This window comes from Furipterus horrens, unplaced genomic scaffold (genome assembly GCF_987537825.1).
Source record: "Furipterus horrens unplaced genomic scaffold, mFurHor1.1.pri manual_scaffold_1, whole genome shotgun sequence".
Classification (NCBI taxonomy): Eukaryota; Metazoa; Chordata; class Mammalia; order Chiroptera; family Furipteridae; genus Furipterus; species Furipterus horrens.
The window spans coordinates 163,995,781-164,019,286 of NW_028327171.1; the positions used below are offsets into that span (position 1 = coordinate 163,995,781).

General features: G+C 35.7%; 1 protein-coding gene across 3 annotated transcripts in view; it reads left to right on the forward strand.

The window, feature by feature from the left end:
* CERS6 (ceramide synthase 6) overlaps positions 1-23,506 on the forward strand; it is a 288,817-nt gene that overhangs the window by 68,019 nt on the left and 197,292 nt on the right. For all 3 annotated transcript variants that reach the window (XM_090280493.1, XM_090280496.1, XM_090280500.1), the window contains exon 2: positions 10,419-10,524. In XM_090280493.1, the coding sequence (XP_090136619.1) occupies positions 10,419-10,524 (106 nt within the window). The remainder of the gene's footprint in view (positions 1-10,418; positions 10,525-23,506) is intronic.

The following is a 23,506-nucleotide window of genomic DNA, read 5'->3' on the forward strand; positions in this document are numbered from 1 at the left end:
TAACTAGGGTTCAGAAATAATAAATAGCTTTCCAATACTGCAAGCGCAGAGCAGATTCACTTGAGATATGGGTTTGGTCTAAAGGAATTTTTCTTTCTATTATATGACTCTACCTGGAAAAAATTCATATTTTGTCCTAAGAAGAGTATTATCTTCTGCCTGCACATCAGTCTACATACCATCTTCCTCTCTTTTTTATTCTTTTCAATTGGTCTCAAGAGGTCAATAATTTAGAAATATTTTTCAATATAAGTCAGAGTGTAGTTATGATTTTCATTTTATATATAAGGAAATAGAGAAATTCTGTGGTGTCTCCAAGCACAGGCAGAAGCAATTTTTTTTTCTAGTGGCATCTGAGAATTTTCAGGCTATTTATTTAATGTTAATAACATTTTTCCTGATGTCATTTCACCATGGTTTTCTATTTCTTGGTGCTCCCATTGACTTGAATTTCATCCTTTACTTAACAAGGTACTAACATGGCATTTTATTTTTATTGCCTTTACTGATCTCTCCCTTGTCTCAGTCATGGTGAAATCCTTTGCTTGAAGTGTTCCATGGAATTAGCTAAAAAGCAGCTGTCTCAGGACTGTCCATGTTCAATTTTTGTGTCTTTGAGGTTTTGAGTTTTACCTGGCTTAGAGATCATCCTGTTCATCTCTATTTTTACAGATAATTATTATGTTTATTTTTGGTATTAAAAGTTTGCATTCTCATGTTAGGATGTTGAAAAATATAAAAAAGCATAAAAATGTTAAAGGAAGCCACAACCCTGTTATTTGGCAATGGGCATGGTTAACCCTTCATAATTTGTGCTCAGCTTTTACATGTGTCAGCTGGGCATAAATGGGATGAGGAGGCTTTGCTTAGAAATAAATGACAAAGATTTATTCAAGGGTCTTAGGGTTTGCAAACCAGAAACACAGTTAGGCAGTACCCAGAATGTTCCAAAGAAGAAAGAACAACTAAGAGTTCTTATTGTAAAATATACATTCTTGAGAAGAATCAGCTCTGCATTCTTAGTCTCTGGATTGGGCTGAGATGGTAATCCACTAAATGACTGGCGGTCTGCTGGATTTCAGGCAGTCTGGATAACTGAACATTCTTTCCTTAGTCCTTCAGAGTAAGCAGAGCTTTATCTCGAGGTTCCATGTATATCCAGGCATTGATGTAGGACTGGAAAGTTCAGAAGTTGAAGTTCCCAGGCTTGTCAAAAACAGGGATAGAATTGTTTCTTCATGCCCAACCTACTTGATTTTAGTAATTTAGCAGCTCGACTCCATTTTATTTCTTCATTCTATTCCTCATATGTCAGAAATTTATAAGTAATAATCATCATGAATATTGCTTTACCCCTTGCTTCTGAGCATTTTTCTGTGTTATTAGCTATGCATTGAAAGTATTGAAATGTTGTTTACTTTTAAAATAAATATAAATCATACATTTGTACAAACTTAAAACAGTATAGAAAAGTATAAAATGTAAATTAATGTTCCTAGCCCTGAAAGATTTTCGCCATTAACAATTTTTTGCTACTCTTCCCAACAAAAGTGTTTCTGACTACAAAAAATAGGCTATTATACTGTTCTGTATCTTGTATTTCATATTTAATGTTCTGTCTTGAAGCACAAAAATTTATTTTAAAAACCTTATGAAATTTTCTTGTATGGACATACCGATTTCACTTGTATCCTTCTGACAAATATTTCTTCCCTGTCTTCTTTTTCTTGTTATTTCAAGCAATACTGCAATAAACTTTATTTTTTTAAATGCCAGTATATCTGTAGTGTGTGTCTCTAATAGTATATAAAGCTAGTAATGCCCACAAGGGCTTATATATTTTAGCAATTTGCTAAATACTGGTAAATTGCATTTCAGATTGATTATACCGGTTTAGAGACCCAGCAACAGTTTACCAGAATAGCTGTTTCTCCTTACTGTTGCCAGTGTTGGAATTTATCGAAATTTAATTTTTTTCCAATGTTACAGGTAAAAATGATACCAGTTTTTAAAAATTAGTATCATTTCTTTTTACATTGAAGATGATCATCTTTTTATATGTTTATAGGTTATTATTGCTTATGTCTGTGAACTATGCATTTGTATTCTAGATGCATTCTTTACTAAACTTCCATGAGCAGTTTATAGGCATTGTTGTTTTTATAAATCTTCAGCTAGTTTTCACATTGTCAGGCCCGGCCTGAAGGGTGTGAAATGGTATTGCTGTATTTTCCTGATGAGGTTAAATTTCTTTTTGTGTGCTTATTGATATTTCTGTTTTCTTTTCTGCCACTTGTCTATTTTGAATCTTTTTCCCATTTTCTACCAATCATCGAAAATCTTTAGAAATGTAAAAATTCAGGATGTAGAAGAGTCTAGAGATTTTCCTCTTCAAAACTTTTTTTAAGGGAGGGAGGGAGGGAGAGAGGGAGAGGGGGAGAGAGAGAGAGAGAGAGAGAGAGAGAGAGAGAGAGAGAGAGAGAAACATCTTGTTCCACTTCTTTATGCATTCATTGGTTGATTCTTGTATATGCCCTGACTGGCGATCAAACCCTCAACCTTGGTGTATTGGGATGGTGCTCTAACCAGCTGAGCTACCCAGCCAGAGCTCCCTTTCAAAAGTTTATGATTTCTCTGAAACTTTGGAGATGTTAGCTAGTAAGGGTGATCCGAAATTCAAGTGGTAGAGATCAATCACATGGAAGAAGGGATAGTTATCCTTTAGTGACAAGTTACTTCAATGGTCGATCTGAGGAATTTAATCCTTCAAATTCACCTTTGTTTGATCTATATTGTGGTAACATTTTGTAACTTTGACTACAGTTTTGTACTGTCAGAAAAGGTCCAACAGCTCCTTCCTGAGTCTTTAAAACAGGGAAAAATGAGATTAAGCAAAGTTGGTATAAACATTAAATAGTGTTTTTCCAAGATATGTACTTCCTGAGGAGAAATATTCTAAATAGGAAAATAAAGCAGATTACTAAATACATAGAGTGTGATGCAATTTTGCTTAATAAAAATATAGTAAACAAAGTACAAAAATGTAGTAGAGTGTGTAAGGGGGGGGAGTAGCAGAAAAATGCTCAATGTCATCTTTGGGTGATGGTATGCCTGGTGATTGCTTTCTGATACACATTCTATACTGTACACCACTTTTAAAATCCACAGAAGTCACAGGAAGGAAGGCTTAGTAGAATTTTGAAGGTTAATTAAGTATTTCTTGAGCCCTTGGAGAACATGGACTATGTACAAATTGGCCCTGTCCATAATTCTCTTTTACCTCTAGGTTCATCATATTTTTATGAACCACACCTGGGTTTTATTGTTTCCCAGCAACAGAGGAAACACAAAAGAATCACAATGCTTAATTCCTCTGATAAAACATATTATCTGTTACTTTTCAGATTTTATCTCATCACATGCTTTATTTTGAAGTTCTTTTCTTAAATATAGCATGCCTTTGAAATTTCTATTGTATTATACAGTTTCATGGTTCACATACACAGGGCTGGGCAAAAGTAGGCTTATATTTATGAGTATGCAAAACTAAGTTTATTCTTATATTTATTATTGTATTATCTTGCATATGAAGAACTGTAAACCTACATTTGCCCCATCCACTCTGTAGTTTACATAAGTATCTTTTTAATGGGAGTTTTTGTACTCTAATTTATTTAAACAATAAACATTGGCACCGTAGGGTTTATTTCTTGAATCTCCTCTCATTTCTTTACACTCACTGCCCAGGTGACTTCATTAGTCTTACGGATTTATATGTCATCTGAATATTGATAGTTCCAAATCTCTAATCTAGTCCAAACCTCTGCTGAACTCCAGAATACTATATCCAATTGCCTGCTTGACCTTTCCACTTAGAAACCTAATAGCTTAATAAGGCCTAACCTCACACTTACCACCCTCAAACCTAACCCTATCCTTTCAAGTGCCCTGGCCAAAAACCTGTGAGGATTTAATCACTTCTCACCTCCTCTTTTGCCACCATTCCCAGGGAGCCACCATCCTTTGTTGGTTCAATTAACTGGAGTAACCTCTTCACTGGCCTCGATGCTCCCATCCTTGCTGCCCTTCAGTCTGTTCCCAACAGATGAGCCAGTGACTCTGTTAAAATAGAAGTTAGCCATTTAGGTTATCGCCTCTGTCCTGCAGCGTCTTCCTTCCTCACTCAGGAGAAAAAGCCAAGTCCTTTAGATTGCCCACAAGGCACCATGCTGTGTCTGCCTGCCCTCTCAGACCCCAGTGTGGTCATCCGGCTCTCACTAGCTCTGCCCTGGCCCCCCTGGCTTCCAGCTGTGCCTTCCACATCTTGGTCAGACTCCTCTCTCAGAGCCTTTGCCTTTGGCTGCAACTTTTTCCAGAATGTTCTTTCCCCCCTTTTCAGTTCATTTTCTTATCTCCTTTTCAGGAGTCTTCTCATTTTCTCAGTGGCCTTCTCTGACCAGTCTATTAAATATTAAAAACTACAAGCACATCCTTCTTAGCAGCCTTAATTTTTTTCTATAGTACTTCTTATCGTTGGGCATAACCTACACCATTTTATTTTATTTTTAATTAAACTCTTTTTTTCCAGTTACAATTGTCATTCAATATTATATTAATTTCAAGTGTAGAGCAGGAAGTGATCCCCTGAAATTCTAGTACCTACCTGGCACCACATAGTCATTACAAAATTATTGACTATATTCCTTATGCTGTGCTTTACATCCCTGTGATGTATGATCTGGGGTGGGGCACATGGGATTTCTCATAATTGGATGTAACTGTTTCATCAGTTATTACTAGGCTGTGATTTCTTTCAAAGACCTTCCAAGCATTTTTGTATTTACCAATATATTTGCCATTTCTTATGTTCTCCATTCATTCCTGAAGATTTAAATTCTACTTGATTTTGTTTCCTTTTAGCCCAAAGAACTTCCTTTAGTTTTTTTGAAGTGGGAGTCTGTTGGCAAACAAATTTTCCTTCTTTGAAGGATAATTTTGCTGGATGTAGAATTTTGGAGTAACAGCTGTTTTTGTTTGTTTGTTTGTTTGTTCCTAGCACTATGAAGATGTCATTTCACTGTCATTGAGCATTCATTGTTTCTGATAAGAAGTCCCTTATTCAAATTATTATTCTGTGTATATAAAGGGACATTTTTGTCTGGTGACTTTTAATATCTTCTCTTTCTCTTTGGTGTTCATCAGTTTGACTATTATTTGTCTAGGCTTTCCTCTTTTTTGAATTTCTCTCTTCTGGGGGTTCTTGAGTTTCTTAAAAATCAGTGTTTTTTTTTTTAATGTCTTTTATCAGATTTGGAAAGTTGTAGACTATTAGTTCTTCTAATATTTCCTTCTTCCCATCCTATCTCCTTTTTTCCTGTTATTCCAATTACCCATATGTTAGCCTTTTTGAAATTGTTCCACAAGTCCTCTTAGTCTTTTTATTTTTCCAGTTTTTCTTTTCTTTTTTTTTCAGATTGCATAGTTTATATTGACTTGTCTTTAAGTGCACTGGATGCCTTTGCATGGTTTTTCCCCCTAAAATTGGGTCATATTTTCCTCCCTCTTCATCAGCATTTTAGACTGTCTCTTGGACATTGTGAAAGGTATGTTGTGGAAATTCTGGATTTTTTTTTTTTTTCATGGCTCTAAAAACTGTTTATGTTTTGTGTTAATAAGCAATTTACTTAGATGCAAATTGTAGCCTGTCATGTCTGAATGGACAGGGGCTTCGGTCTTGATCCCCTTCCTTAAACCTTAGCTCCTGCTGCTTTCAGTTTACCTTGTGCATACACAGTTCAGAGGTCAACCTGAATTGTGCTTAGTTTACACACAGAATTAGGGGTCAGCTTCTCTGTTTTTTTCCCTTTCATGGTTCTCTAGTCACTCTCTGATTTCCCCAGGTACCTTCTCTGCTTCCCCTATTAGAGAGTGTGTTTTCCTATCAAAGTTTTACCTGCTGCTGTGATTATCTGATCTCAGTAAAGCTGTGAAATAAATGTATAAATAAATAAAAAGACAGGGAGCTTGCTGTCTGCTGGTTTCCTGCTCCAACTTTTGACTCATCTCCAAAGTCTACTTGCTTTTATTCAGTCTCCAGGCCCTCAGGTAGTTGGGTATTTTTTTTTTTTTTTTTGGTTGGGTGGGGGGTGTTGGTATGTTGTATAGAGTTTCTAAAGACAAAAAAAATCAATATATTAGGAGTTCACTCCTCTATATCAAAATCAGAATGCCCCTTCCAATTATTTGTTAATTGAAATCCTTATTGAGATCATTGTAAACTCATATGCAGTTGTAAGAAGTAATATATTAGAGCCCATTTTACTCCAATGGTAACATTTTGTAAAATGGTAGTATGATATAATATCACAGCCAGAATACTGACATTGATACGGTCTGTTGAACTTACTCAAATTTCCCCAGTTATCCGTGTACTGGTGTGTGTGATTTAATTCTATACAATTTTATCATGTGTAGGTTTGTGTATCTACCATCACACCCTTCCAATTATTTTGAAGAGTGGAGGAAAGGCTAGAGTTAGAAAGAACTAAGTCTCTGGCCAAGCTCCCCACTGAAGATGATTACATAGTATTGAGTAATTAGAACTGACATATACCCAGTTAATATTAATTTTTTTATTAATCTCCTTTCCATATTGTAAATGTATTTGAGTGCAAGAATCATTTTTATGTTTCCTATATACCTTTAGCCACACCATAGCCCACTGTACCTCAACAGTCTGTGCAGAGATACCCAATTCATATTTAAAAATAGAAATACATGTTGTTCTATAGAATTAAAAAGTAAGAATGTTTTAGGTGTTCTGTCCTTTTAAGTTGAGACTAGTGTTTTTTAGAGCTTGCATCCTTATTTATTTATTTATTTATTTTACTTTCAAATAGTATGCTAATCTATGAACTTTATAGATGTTTGATTTTTTTTTTTTTGAGGTGGCGTTGCTGCTTTTGATTTTTAAAAAGTAATTAGGTGATCATTTCCAGGTAGAGGTAATCTTCAAAGACATATTTCCTTTTCAACTATTATGTTGTAGGTAGTCTACCCAACATCCATTTCTCTCTCTCTTTTAAGACAACCCTATGAATGACAGGTCTTCTGCACTTATTTCTGTCAGAGCCAGTGTTGGGGAGGGGGAGGCCATGACAGTAGGTAGTTATGCCATGGCTTTTATTTGGTGTCTAATATGCTCTCTGAAAAGAAAAATGTTAGCTGTGACTCACAAGTTTTTTGGAGAATAAACACAAATCAAATTTCTGTATTTTCAAATCACCAGGGTTACTATTAGGAAGATAAAAATGACATATTTTCTTTCCTCTCAAATGGAATTTGAAATTAATGGTTTCTGCCTATCTTATGTAATTTTTTAAATCTTTGAAATTAAGTGGTTGACTGTATGTACTAGATATATTGAAAAGAAAATGCCTCATGAAGTATTGGTGTAGAGCCCACAGAAGTGCTTGTTGCTGGGGCAGCTTTGACTTCATAGGGACAATTGGTATTTTATAAATGGCTTCTAGTCCCAAACAAGCACCCTGAGTAGACGTGAGTATTCAAGAGAGTTGAAATGCATAACCTCTATAGAAGAGATAGTAAGGATACCTACCATTGAATTGCTGATTTGTTCATTTATTCATCCATCAAATATTTGTTGAGAGCCCACAGTATGCCAGGCATGTACATGAAACTATTCTATAACATAATAACTTGAAAGGATTCATGTGGTTTAATTTATTGTGCATCCCCACCATGAGCCATTTAAAACTATAAAGAGCTTAAATCTTTAAATTGAATTAAATTCTGTTAAATTTGTCTATCACTCCTCAAACCATACGCCTCCCCACTCACCCTCAGATTTGGGGACCCAGCCTGGCCAGTAAATCAAGACAGGGAGTTGATGATAATATTGACCTTCCTAGGAAAGAAATATTCCATCCTCTGCTCCCATTCTCATGGAGGCAGAGGCTACTGGTCTCTCTGACCCTCTCCACAGAGCGGGAGTAATGCTAATCCTGCCTCATCTGGCCGAGGGAGGATTAAATGAGTTTGTGCACTAGGCTCCGGGGATGTGGACTTTCACTGAGGCCATTCCTACCTTCAGGGAGACCACACACACATGGGTGAGGGACACACATGTTCATACCACCTGTAGAGTACTAAGGGTAGGCACAGCATCCTAGAGGGCCAGGAGGATGGATAGGGGAACTGCAAAGTTTTGGCACTGCTGGTGTGGACTCAACCACACCCGGCCTGCAGCGTGATGATTATGGTCATTATTACAATTTATGGTCCAAATGAGGACACTTAAAAAAATTATTGTGGCAATATATCAAAGAGGGATGCTTTTGTCAGGAAAGGTGGTGCCATTAATAGCAATGCAAGGACCACCAGACTATGAGGGCAAACTGGTTACTGTACATGAGACCCTAGTCTGTTTCAGTTGCCTGTCTTGTTTTCTGGGCTCTTCTTTTCGGCTTGGTACTTTTAGAACTTGTTGGCTGCATGTGGGTTGGCAAAGCATAGCTGAAGTTGAGTAACTGGGTTACTTGGCCCAGAAAAGCCCTGGTGTGTAAATGCTATGATACAAAAACATGCACATGGCTAACGGCAATGATTTTTAGACAGAGACTGTGTGACATTATGTTTTAACATATGTTGAAGATTTAACATTATGTTTAAACACATATGTTTGTATACACATACCATTTATATACATATGTAAGTATTATAATTTTTTACATATGAGGATAGTGAGGCTCAAAGAGAGTAATTTCTGCAGTGAGGTTGCCACAGCCAGATAGCAGCAGAGATGATTCCCACCTAGCCTTGGACATTGCTTTAAAAATCTGTTTACTGAGCATGATATTTATTTAATAATTTTGATCATCAAAATATAATGTTTGGTGATCAAGGGTATGCCACCTTCAAAATGCTATTGCATTAGTTCTCAAAATTTAGGGAAGAGTTTTTAAAAAGTAGTTTGAAGCTTAAAAATGAGATAGGAGAGAGGTATAAAATAGGGCATTGTGTAGTAGATACTAAGAGAACCTTTTTTAATGCTTTTATAAGTTGCTGGAAAACGATAACAAAGGTGTGGAAGTTGCTTTTGAAGAGATTCTGTTGAGTGAATTTCTTGACTCAAATTTCTTCTTTGTTGACTGTTTTATAATTTCGTCAACTGTTGTTACAAAATGCTTCATTTAAGATTTACTAATGATCTGTTTTGTACATTGATCACTTGTTGCCGTTGGCCAACATTCAGTTAATCTTGGTGATAATTTCATATTATATTACATTATTATATTATTTTGTATTAGTAAACCGTATTAAATGCCACTGCTGACAAGGAACATTTAAAGAGCCTTACTTCTTGAACATTTAGTACAAAACAACTCTTAAAGCTGTAAATGCATTTTCTTTTCTTTTTTTTTAAGATTTTATTTATTTATTTTTAGAGAGAGGGTAAGGGAGAGAGAAAGAGAGGGAAAGAAACATCTATGTGGGAGAGAAACATAGATCAGTTGCCTCTTGTACACACCCCAACCAGGGACTGAACCCGCAACCCAGGCATGTGTGCTGACCAGGAATCGAACCGGCGACCTTTTGCTTTGCAGGACAATGCCCAACCAGCTGAGCCATACCGGTCAGGGCAATACCTTTTCTTTTAAAAAAAGTTTTAGACACATGTCACTATAACTTTGGGGCCCCATACCCTCTACCTATGCTTCTTTCATACCTCACTCGCACATCAAACATGAAGCCGAGTCTTCCCATTCTTGACATAGACATTTGTAGCTGATGCTTGTAATCATTCAGACTTTTTAACTTCTCTGGGGCATCATGTGTTTGACATCCTTCATTACTCCTTATGAGAAAGATGCAAATAACCACAAAGCAGAAAATTTTAAGAAACCATAAAGAATTGGGACTGAATATAGAACACTTTGATTATAGAAACAAAAATAGTCAATTTTGGGATGATCAAAAGCACAGTCTCTGCATGTGTAATCAGATGCTTAGTAAACACTTTCTCACAGTAAAAATATAACTGACTATTGCTAGTTAGGTGTTAGTAGGAAAGCTATAAATTACATCATTTCAAAAATCATGATTTGTTTTGCTTAAATATCTCACTTATATGTTTATGTTTGTCTTTCGATAGTCTATCTGTTCATTCTCAGAACTTGAGGATCGATGGGTTTAAATGTTTTAAAAGGATTTCTTTTTACTGTTACTGCTATGGGACTAAAGAGAAAAATAGTTAAATCAAATTTTAGAGTTACCAACATGAGTGTTGGCAATATCCATCTGATAAAATGCTATTTGGGGGACAAATTTAGTGATGTGTAACTGGTGACATTAAGAACAGCTATAAAAAGAATAACTTACAATTTTTTTTTTTTAAGATTTGTAGCCAAACCATGTGCGATAGCCCTCAACATTCAGGCCAATGGACCACAGATCGCCCAGCCAAATGCCATTCTGGAAAAGGTCTTCACTGCAATTACAAAGGTATGATTCTCCTTTTCTGGTGTGTCACTTGTTATGACCACAATTCTCAATCTGAAACCATTCAATGACTTCTCTCCAGGATTTGAGAACTAGCTTTTGCCTGTCCCATGCTGCAAAGTGTGTTCTTGGTGGGCACGCAGGCTCTGTGACTAGCCCAAGATGGGTAGAAGCTGAATAAATGTGGGCGTGTTTGAGACCTATTTGTTTATTCTCACGCTGAGCTCAGGAGTTTGTCTGTGAAGAACAGTATAAATTAGATAGTGATTAGTCTGCCTCTGTGCTTCTTTTAATCTTATGGGACATGAGACAGTACGTGTAATGGTTGGGTGGGACATTGTGGAGGCCACTGAGTGCAGCTGAGCAATATAATTAATGTATATGTGAAAAATGCCGCATTGCTTATGGCATCATTCCTATGTTTTAGCAATTATTGCACTTAGGCAAGTGTGACCAAAAAGGAATAATTGAAGGCAAAAAATGTTTCAGCCTGAAGGAGAGAAGTACAAGAGTCTAGAAAATTTATAACTTATAGATTCATTGTGCAGAAAATAGGAGAAGAGACAGTCACACTGGTGAGAATTAAAGGCCAAACTAGAAGTGGTAAGGGGAGAGCAGAGGAGGGAGAAGAGTCAGAGTAAGGTTGCCCTCCAACCAGCTGATATGTCCCTAAGAGCACAGAGAGGAGGAGAAAGACAGAAGCCAGGAACCCTCGATCAAAAGCCATGAGAAACTAAAGCAAATCACGGCATCCAAATATCTTATTCATACTTTTATGTATCTCTCTTATCTTACTCTTGCATGGACAAAAAGTATAAAAAACCAAAGTGTATCAGTTTGTGAGAAGTATTGTGTGTTTGTATAATAAATGGTTAATTTGTGTGTTTGTGTAACACATGGTTCCCACTTTCATTTTCCTGGGAGAATTACCCAGGCTTTTAAGATATGATTAGACAGTGTTAAGCAAATTTTATTCCTTTTTTGGCATCTGTGTTGCTTACCATTTGTATTATTTGTCTCTTATCTTAATACTATTAATTCAAATATTCAAGCACTTTTGTTTATTTTATGGTCTTTGTTTATGCCAAGATTCTCTAGGGTTTTTCCCTCTATGCTTTTAATAATATTTTTATTTTTAGATTTTATTTATTTATTTTCAGAGAGAGGGGAAGAGAGAGAGAAAGAAAGGGAGAAAAAGGTCAATGTGTGGTTGCTTCTCACACATGCCCACCTGGGGACCTGGCCCACAACCCAGGCATGTGCCCTGACTGGGAATCAAACAGGTGACCCTTTGGTTTGCAGGCCGGTGCTCAATCCACTGAGCTACACCAGCTAGGGCTATCTTTTTAAATATGGTATTTTTCCTGGAAAAGAAAAAACATCAGGTAGTGCTTTTTCTGATAGGAAGAAGAGAAGAATGAATGGAATTTTAGAAAAACCTCTTTTAGTAGTTTTAGATTGCCAGGTTATAACTCAAAGGGGCACATATAATACGGTTTTTAAAGGAAGGAAATATAAGGAAAAAACTTGCATTTTCACTTACCATATCAATTTACTGCAGTGAAACACCTTTCCAACCCTAGCATTGCAGTTGTGTAGGAAGTTAGCAGGTTTACTTCTTAATGTGATTACAACATATTTTTATTTTCCTTGTGAACTGCTGTAAATGCATAATAAAGTGAGTTTCCTGTTCAAATGGTAAACCTCCCTTTAGAAATCCTGTTGTGGACATTTTGTTTCCCTTGCCTTAGGTTTATTATGGTTACTGGAGAAATTGCATCTATAAAGGTAATTAAAGGATTTTTCAGCCAGGTTAACTTGTTTGTCAGTAATTTTAATGATCTTATTCTCTTAGTTTCCAAGGTGATTCTTTTGGAAGTTTTTATACCATTAAAACAGAAGCCTCATGTTTTAAATATAAGTGCAGCAAAAGTTGTAACTGTTTTTCCTTTAATTCTTTGTCATTCTCCAGTGTTATTTGTGATATGAGAAAGTAACAGGTTGACCAGAATAGAAGTAGCAGGACTTGGGAGAGTCGGAATGTGTGCATGTGTGTTTGAGCGATTATTTACCAACATACCCTTGACCATGGCTCCAGGTCAAGTATACATACAGGGATTGGCAAAGGCAGGTCTACAGTTTTTCATGTGGAAAAAGACATGCAGGTTATGATTATTACAATAGCTTTATTAACTCAAAAGAATATCACAGTGTTCAAATTACCATCCTTCATTGCAAAATAATAGTATGAAATAATAACAATAATAAGATAAATAATACAAACAAATAATACAATGATTAACAAATAAATAATAATATAAGAGTAAACTCTGTTTTGTGTACTCACAACTGTAAACCTACTTTTGCCCACTGCTGTATATATGTATATATGTGTGTGTGTGTATACTTTTGGGGTCCTCCTGCTGTATTCCAACAACCTCACTTTTCTAATCAAATCAATTCTTGAACCATTGAGGGAAGACTATATATGTCAGCTATGAAACTAGGTTTAATGATCCAGAGAAATCATATCTCAACCCCCTTTTGGTATGTTATTCTGTTTTAATTTAGCTTCCTATAAGTTATTCTCCCTCATTTACCTCTTATTCCTATCCTCATCTTTTCCTTTGTGCTTCCCTTTTCCCTCTCAGTACCAGTTATGATTATTAAAATTAACCTAGGTATTTCTGGTATAAAAATGCCTCTATAAGTCAGCATTCTTCAATTTTTTTATGGAGATATTTAAAAAGGAAAAATAAAACCCCATGAAGTACAATTAAAAAGTGCAATTCTAAAAATAAACACAGACACACAAAAAGAAGGAAAATCTCCTAATCTTTTTTCTTTTTTTTGGCAAATTTAGGAGATATATATCTTTAGATTTCAAAATACATATAAAAGCTAAGAAACAGCAGTTGGGGTTGAGCAGATGCCAAGTAGCAGGAAGTGAAAAGCATGAAGTGTAGATGGAGAGCCCAGTGGGGGTAGATTTCAGGAAAGCCAACCAAAAGGACAGCTCTTGGAGGTACGACAAAGCTCTATCCACAGTGTTTGCAACACGAGGCTCAGGACCTGGTGAGAAAGGCTGACAGATGTCGTGTGGCCTCCCTTTAATTCAGAGAGGTGGAAGAAGTACACTGAAAGCCATGTAGGTGGCACTTTTTCAGGAGGTAGCCTACCTTGGTGACAGCTAAACTGCAGCAGCACTGTCCCTGCTCCTCACACTACCAGCAACTAGTTGAGAAAATCCAGCTCCCTCAGTGATGAGGTAATGAAGAAGGACACACAGAGTGCCAAGCACAAGAAGAAGAATGTGTAGCAATACTTATGAACAAAAATTGTTACTAGAATAATGAAGTCACATGGCACGTGAAAATTGTGACCAAATATTTTACCATAAATTTAAAAAAATAAGCAATACCTCTTTGAAGGGGAACCACAAATAAAAGAGAAATACGTACAACACCTAAAGCAAAAATGGTTGGTCCAAGAAAGAGTTTCAATGTGAGCTTGTAGGTTCAAAAAAAGTACTGTATCTATCACAGAAATGAAGTAAAATTGGGGGAAACACAGGAGCTAGGCACTGCAGAAAACTCAACAAGAAACAGTATTATAGAAATAATAAAACTGATTTAAATGAAACAAAAAGAGCTAAAAATAATTAGATATATAGGCCAAGCAGATATAGCATCTGCATAATTGAAATCCTTTGGAAAAAGCAAAGTAGAATATTGAAAGATATAGTTCAAGAAAATTATCCTAAAATAAATGAATATTTATTTTAATATGTTAATACAGATGTCTTAAAATGGACCCAAGAAGGTTAACACCAAGACTTACATTATTAAAGTTATTAGATCTGAAACATAAAAGAATAATTCTTCGATCAACCAAGCAAAAAAAGTCACATCACTTATTAAGGGAAAAATATCAGATGACTGTAATCCTCTCCATAGCAGTATTCAACAGAACAGCATTTTCAATATTTCAATACTTTCAATATTGTATAAAGGCTAAAGACAGATTTGAACATGCAAAAATCTGGGGGAATTGTTCCCATGAGTCCGTTTTGAAAAAACTATTATGATCATTATTGTCAACTGACCAATAGATGACTGGGAATGTTAGTTTAGAATACACTTAAACTTTAGAACTAAGGAAGAAATGCAAGGATTAGGACAACAGAGCAGGTGGGACAGGATGTAAACGTTATGTGCTCTCATGATGTAGAAATGACAGTAGTTGAGAGGGGAGGCGGAAAGAAGATGGGAGGCGGAGTAAATTCACTAGTTTCCTACTCTCTGGTAGCTAAGAGTCAAAGCATATCACTTTAAGCAGCCAAATCAAGGAACAGATGTAGAAGCATATTTAACAATACCAGAATAAACTGTAAGAGAGATAAAATTATTGACTAATGTGGGAGGGGGAGAAAGAGGAAATATACTAGTTTTAAATATTGCTCATATGAAATTATTATTAACTGCAAATAAATAGAAGAGTATTATGATCACATGAATAACATTAGAACAAAATTACCCACCAAAAGGAAGGAAAATAAAACAAACCATGTTTGGTTTGTTAGCACTTTAAAAATGTAACTATCAAAACAGAAGCATACCATAATTGAGGGGACTATAAACAAACATCAAATATCAATACATTTATTAAGTGGTTTGACCCACTTAATAAAAATAATTCAGGTTTGGGTCATGGAGCTTATAAGAGATACCTTAAGATAAAGTAATTACAAATAGTGAAAATGAGAGTATGAGTAAAGGTATATAGGCAAATATAAATAATAGAAAGTAGAAGTGGAGTTAAGGCCAGGAAGAACTGAATGAAATGAAGACTTAGCTTTTTATTGCTAGAGGATACAATTCAAAATGAAGATAAAATAGTTATAAGTATACATGCATTGAATATCAGTGTTTTCATATAGTCATAGCAAAGAATGAAAACAGGAACAATTTAATAGTTAGAAATTTTAATTTACCTTTGGGTTATGACAGATCAAGTGAATAAAATATAAAACAATATAGGAAGTCTAATAAGACATAATTAATGAGCAAGATCTAAGGGGTACATTTAGAACCCTTTATTCTAAAATAGACTATACATTTTTTCAAATGTCTGTTAAATATTTACAGAGTTTTACCTTTTATTATATATAAAACTGTAATAAATTTTTAAAACAGGCACACTTTTAAAAATGTTTTTAATATATTTTATTGAATTTGCTATTACAGTTGTCCCAATTTTCCCCTGAAGTCCCCCTCTGCCGGGTACCCCCATTCCCTCCAGCAATCCCTTCCCTTAGTTCATATCCGTGGGTTACTAGAAGTCAGAAAGCAGAAAGCTTCTTGCTTTCTCAGTAAACTCTTAAGTCATAATAACATTTCAGAATATTTAGAAAACAGTGATGATGAAAGCACTACTCATATGTACTATGCCAAAGCAGAGCTCATACGAAATTGCATGTATATATAAAGATATAGTTAACCATTTACTTAAACATTAGAAGAAGAACCACTAAATAAAGGATGGAAGCAAAAGAAAGAAATTAAGACTTCCAGACAAGAAGGAAGCCTAGACCTAAACGCTCCATCTCCCTCCACAACTAAGAAGGACTTCAACTACTGCAAAACCAGAAATAACCAGAAGTTCCAGAAAATAAAGCTACATGGAAGTCCAACAAATGAAGTTATAAACAAGTGGTGCTCATCCAGACGGGTAGGAAGTGCGAAGCTAGGGTGGAGAGGTCAAGCTGTGCTGGAGGTGGCAGCTGCAGCGATGAGCGGCAGGTCCTGGTGAGCACAGACACTTGTATTTAAGGGGAGGAGAGAAGTGCCCAGGAACCAACCCTGGCTATAGACTAAACCCGCCAGCTCGAGATTCCAACACTGGGGAAGGCAGACCCACATTGCCTCGGACTGTGAGGCCCAGAGGGCATGGGGACCGAGGAGGAGGCTCCCAATCTCTCAGCAGAGAGCGAACAGCAGGAAGCCATCTTTGACCCCCACCCCCACACAAAGTGCCAGAGTGTGGTGCGAAGGGTTACCTGGTAGTGAGGAGTACACAGGGCTCTGCCCCCGATAGTGTAGGAGGTGTGACAGCTCCACTCAAGAAGGGAAGATAAATGAAAATGGTCAGGATGGCAGGAATCATGATTGAAATACCAATCACGCAGCTAACCAAAAAGCAAATTCGTGAATTAACTGATGAACAAATAGAAAATCTTTCTGAGGCTCAGTTCAGAGCTATAGTTATAAGGCAGTTTACAGAATTAACAAAAGATATTGAACAAGACGGGGAAGGAATTAAGGCTAGTCATGCTGAAATGAACAAAAACACATATGAGACAAGTGGTGAGGAAAGGAAAACCAGGGATCAAATTAACAAATCGGAACATAGGGAAGGAACAGTCAACCAGTGCAGAAAGAGGAAACAAAAAGTGAGGAAAATGAGGAGAGGCTCAGAAACCTCTTGGACAGCTATAAGTAAACAAATATCTGAATTATAGGGTTGCCAGAGTGAAGGAGAAGAACTAGAAATTGAAAAATGATGTGAAAAAATAATGAAGCAGTACTTCCCTAACTTGGGGAAGGAAATAGACTTACAGGTCCAGGAAACACAGAGAATTCCAGATAAACTGGACCCAGGGAGAACCACACCAAGACACATTAGAATCAAAATGTCAAAAATTAAAGATAAAGAGAGAATCTTAAAAGTAGCAAGAGAGAAGAAGAGAATTATGTACAAAGGGGACCCAATTAGACTCTCAGCTGATTTCTCAAAGGAGACTTTACAGGGAAGAAGGGACTGACAAGAAATATTCAAAGGAATGAAACTCAAAAACCTACAGCCACGATTACTCTATCCAGCGAAGCAGATAGAAAGTGCTTCCAGGACAAAGTAAAACTGAAGGAGTTCATCACATCCAAACCACTGTTATATGAGATGTTAAAGGGACTTGTTTAGAAGAAGGAGGATCAAAACTATGAACATTAAAGTGAAAACTGTATCACAACAACCAACAACAGAAGCTAGGGAATCGAAACAAAAGCAAACTAAGTAGGTAACGAGAGGGGAAAAAGAATTATAAGTATGAGGAACACATTGGGGGAGGTCAGCAGGGAGGGGGAAGGGGGAAGAGGGCTGGAGATGATGCAGGAATTAAGAAGCATAGTAGGAGGGAATGGAGTAGACAGGAAGATGTTGAGAAGAACTATATGCACAACCAATGGGCATGGACTAAGAGGGGGGGGTCACACGGTGGAGGGGAGCAGAGGGAAAAGAAATTGGGACAACTGTAACAGCATAATCAATAAAATATTTTTAAAAATAAATAAAATATAAGTAAAAAAAGAAATTAATGGATAAATGCAGAAACAAACTTAGCAAAACTATAGAATGGAAAATTAATCCAAAAGTACTCGATCTGTTTAATTTTTTACAGGAAGTCAGATAACCCCATTAGGAAAAAAAAATAGAGACCTGGCCAGGTGGCTCAGTTGGTTGAAGTGTACACCAAAAGGTTGCAGGTTCGATTTTCAGTTGGGGCACGTACCTAGGTCATGGGTTGCATTCCCAGTTGGGCCATTTACGGGAGGCAACCAATTAATGTTTCTCTCTCACATTGATGTCTATCTCTCTTTCTCTCTGTCTCTCCTTTCTCTCTCAGCTCCTCTCCCTCTTTCTCTCCCTTCCTCTCTCTCTAAAATTAAAAAAATAAACAACAACAACAACAAAAACAATCCTCAGGTGAGGATTAAAAAAAGAATAAATTTACAAAATAATAATTAATAATCAAAATCAGACATGGAAGAAAGTTAAAAAGATGGCAAATAAAAATAAACACTTGGATAAAATGGAAATTATTCTAGGAAAATATAATTTACCAACTATAATTTACATGGTTTGTGTGTGTGTATATAAATCAAAGACCTAAACTGCAAAAGAAGTACCAGGTTCAGATGCTCTCAGAAGAAAAATCCAACACACTCTTAAAGAGCGGAACATTCCAATGCTATTTTAAACTATAGTTTAGCATAGAAAATTAAGAAAACCATCCAAATTCTTTTTATGTAACAATAAAACATTAATACCAAAGTCTGACAAAGATTTCATCAAAAATAAGACTAGAAACAATAATACTTATTGACATTGATGAAAAATCCAAAATAAAAATTAGCAGACAAAACAGCACTATAAAAGAATTATTTATCATCATCAAATGGTGTTCATTCTAGAATATAAGGCTTTCCTTTTCTGAATTAAGTATTAAAAACTTATTTAGCTCTGGCCAGGTGCCTCAGTTGGTTGGAGCATCATCTGACACACCAAAAGGTTGTGGGTTCAATTCCCGGTCAGGGTACATACCCCGGTTGCACGTTCCATCCCCAGTTGGGGAGCATATGGGAGGCACCCAATTGATGTTTTTCTCTCACATCGATGTTTCCCTTTCTCTCTCTCTCCCTTCCTCTTTCTCATTTTGAAATCTAACATAATTTTGACTCAAATAAAATTATTTAACTAGGGAGAGGTTGTTTCCTTTATATGATAAATATATTTTGTTTTTGAAGGAAGACAACAAAATTAAGCAATCTTTAGTGAAATTCCTATAGAAAACTCAGTCACAGGGCAAATACTCAGTTTGCTTTCCCATGTCATTGAGGACTGAGAAATTCCAATAGTCTTTGGAGAATAAGCAGTAGTTTTGCTGGATGTTGCCAGTATTCAGAAAGAGCATCCACTTACACATTCAAACCAGTAGTTAATGTTGCACATATTAATGATATTTGCTATCTAGCACCCTAAAGATATGGTACCCCAATAAATAAATTAAAGAATTCCATGTGGCATGAAACCATTTCAATTTAAACTATCATCCTTTAAAAAAATCACATTTTTTAAGTTTTAATAAATACAGTAAGGACAGCTGGCATTTTATTAAAATACTGAATTTAGGCCTGGAGTTTATTCCATAAACAGTTTCCTTTTTATTTGCTTCCTGTTTTGTGTACATTTGCTCTATGAAGTGAACTCTTTCATAGATACCATGTTAAAAACTGTATTAATATGTGCCTCATTACAGAAGCAGCTGGAAGAACTGGATCACATAATTAACTAAAAGGCAACTTAGGAAAATACTTTGCTTTTTGTAAAACAGAAGCTGAAAAAAACCAAAGAAATATATTTTATATAGAACTCCTACTAGAAATTTTATAAATACAGATGCAGCAAACATATTGTATTTGCCTCACCAGTAGATTTTCAGCAAGTCTGGTTGGGATAATGATATCATGACAGATAAATATCAACAAAAGAATTAATGTTTCCACTGGTTTAAAAGACTTTTAAAAAATAATCATAATTTCAAATTGCATTATAATTTAGAGTCTACACAATTTTAAAACAAAAAGAGATACCTTTTCTTTAAGCCTTATTTGGAAATTAAGAACAGCCACCAGTTCCAGGGTGTGAATAAGTTGGCTAAGTGATAACACTTGGTCCCAATTCAAAAAAGAAGTATTTACACATTTCTGGAAAAGTACCACATAATAAGGGGGAAAAAAAAAGACAGACAACAAACAGGCTCTAGTAGCATTCCTTGGCGTGCAAAGTCAGCAGAAAATGATTATTCCTTATGTTGACAGTCTTCTCATTAAGCAAGAGGCCAGATCTGGGCCTGATATACGAGTGTATTTATCATTATGATTTTTTAAAATTTATTTCTATTGTATTTTTTCCATTACCATTTATCCCACTTATACTTCTTCCACCTCCACCCACCACCCTCTCCTCTGCAACCATCACTCTGCTGTCCATGTCCATGAGCCCTTTTTCTTTTTAGGTCCATCCCTCAACCCCTAACTGCCAACTCCTTGGAGCTGTCAGCCTGCTCTCTATCTGTGATCCTTCCGAACTGATCTTAATGATAAATATATTTGTATATCAGACCCAGATCTAGTCTCTTGCTTAATGAGAAACAAATGGGCATTCCCACTAAAGTCTGGAACAGATAAGGATGCTTATAACCACTGTTTTACATTGTTTTATATTGAGTTAGCAAGTAGATAAGAGAAAGAAAATGAAGGCATAAAAATTAGAAAGGAGCAGATAAAGCTATGGCTATGAGAAGATCTATTCATTTCTTCAAGAATTATTGAGTCCCTATTATATTCTAGGTACTGGTGGAAAATGTACCAAAAATTCCCTTTGTTTGTAGAGCTAACATCCTAGTAATACGCTATTATATGACTATATACCAGGAAAATTAACAACAAACAATATGAAATGTTAGCATAAAGTTAGTAGCCTCGAGACAATAAGCAGTTAGAAGATATAAGAAAATTCCTTATTTACAATAGAAGCCAAAAAAGATAACATTCCAAAGAATAAATTTAACAAGGATGTGTAAGGTTTGTGAGGAAATTTTAAACACTATGAAAGGACACAAAAGATGAATAAAGATGTTGATTCACTCTACATTAAGTTAAGAACTTGGTTTAATCTCATTAAAAATACCAACAGATTTTCTTGTTTGACCATTTATTTATATTTTGAAACTAGGCAAGCTAATTCTAAAGTTCATATAGAAAACTAAATAAGGATTTCTGAGGAACCTCACTGCATGTACCCTCCCAAACATAACAGAACAATGGAAGAATAGATCCCATTTCTCATGGAAAAAAAGATGAACAAGGCATGTGGGTAGCCATTTGGAAAGAAAGTTAGATTCATACCTCCTACTGATATATTCCAAATGCACTAAAAATTGCATGTAAAAATCAAAACTATAAATGTATTGGAATCAAAATTTTAAATGTGGGAGAATGTCTAGAACATTTGAAATAGGGAAGTCTTCTCTAATAATGGCCCCAATTCAAAAGCTATTACAGATATGATTGATACATTCAAATATGTTTTTTAAAAATCTGCAAGTAAAAAACAAAGAAAACACCATAAGCTAATTATAAAACACAAATGATACATTGGTACAAAGTATGCAGCTTGTGGTACACACAAAAGTTTAATCAAAGAAGTTGAAGAAATCCTACACATCAATAAAGAAAATACTTACAGATCAAGGGGAAAAAAGGATAACAGATATGAAAAGACTGTTCTTAAAAATGAAGTACAGATGCTATTTAAAACACATGAAAAGGTGCTTCTCATAAAAAGAGGAATCAAATATAAAATTATACAGATACAGTACTTTATTAGGCTGGAAAAAATTTGAGGTCTGATAATATACTCTGTTGATGAGGCTTTGGGAAATGAGCATTCTTGCTGTGTCAGAGTACTAGTTGGTGAAATTATTAATGAGGTTAATACTTTAATATCTAAATACATTATAAATGTGTAGACCCTTTGATCTCCAATATTCACTTCCAGGAATTTATACCCATATATAAAATGGCCTGTATAAAATGACCCATGACATGATCATTTATTGCAGCATTGTTTATAGTAGTGAGAGTTTGGAAGCTAACTGAATGTCCATTTATAGAGGAGTGGATAAGTAAATTATGGCATATTTTTATAGGTTTACAAAAGAAGGAGGGCATTCTTTACAGTTTGATGTTGGAAATATTCCAAGACACACTGTAAAGTGAAAACCGGAAGTCCAGAGTGTTGTATGTGTATGCAACCATTTATGTGACAAGGGGGATTATAATAATGCATATTCAAATTTGCTTATATTAGCATAAAATAACTCTGGAAAGAATCTGATTTAATAACTGGTTACCTGGTAAGAAGAAGAAAGTAGGAACTGCGGGAGTAAGAACTACTTAGGATGGTGAAACGGATAACTTTTAATTTGTCAACCATGTGAATGTTTTACCTAGTCAATAAACTTAGAAAATAACTTGAAATGAAAAATGAATTCCTCTAGGAAAATGGTATATCCAAGCTATAGTGTAGACTACATTTTCTCTCTCCCATATTTTTTAATTTAGAGACATGAACGGAGAGTGTAGATGGTGTCATGACTACTAATAAAAACACCTCAAAGTACACACCTTACTGAAAGTTGGCAAATGACTTTTACAAACACAAGCTCAGCACATTTTATAGGCCCAGTCATAACATGAAGGCCGTTGGCTGTGTTTCCTACATGTCTGACACCTTGAATTGATTGAGTTGCTTTAAAAGGTGTCATGTGAACATTCTACCCTTATAACTTGAGAGCTGAAAGCTCGTCAGCCTGCCTTCCTCATTTTTGGTTATTGCCTCTGATCATTAACATCTTCTTAACATAAAAGCAAAGGTAGAATAGATAAAGAATAGCACTAACTTGGTTTAGTTGTGTTGTGTGGCAGTTCACCCTCACATAATTTTTGGCAGGGTGTTCTCTAAGATATTGAAGAGAGGGGAGAACGAACATTTGCTGAGTTTTATATACGTTTTTAAAATTTGGTCCTCACTACCATCCCATTTAGGTGGATAATAACCCTTTTTTAAAAAACACAGGTGAGAACACCAAGGCTTGGAGAGGGAGCTCCCTGGAGCAATGAATTGAACCGATGTCTGTCATCTCCTAATGTTACAGAAATGTGTGGGAGACGGAGCAATTATCATCACACAGCAAGCATGCATTGTGTCTCTTTCCACTTCAGCAAGTTAGTGTCTTCAGGTAGTGCACAATCCTTGTAAAAGTGTGACAGGGATCTGGTCAAAAGGTGTGACTAGGAAAAGGAATTAGAAGAGGAATGTATGAAGAACAGAGGAGAGAGAAGAGGGAGAAAGAGAAAATGTATTTTATAGTGGAATTGGTACCTTAGGCTAAAGTGAGGTATTTTGGAATTATTCCAAGTTTTTTGTTATCCTGATACGTGATAATCGGGTATAGCTTTTTGTTTTTCCCTTGAGAAGGTAAGATATTTAAATGATGCCTCATTAAATTCACCCAAGGTAGCCTTTACCTCGGTGTTGCAGAAAACCGTGTTGATGAACTTCATTTTGAAAGTCCTTTCCCTGA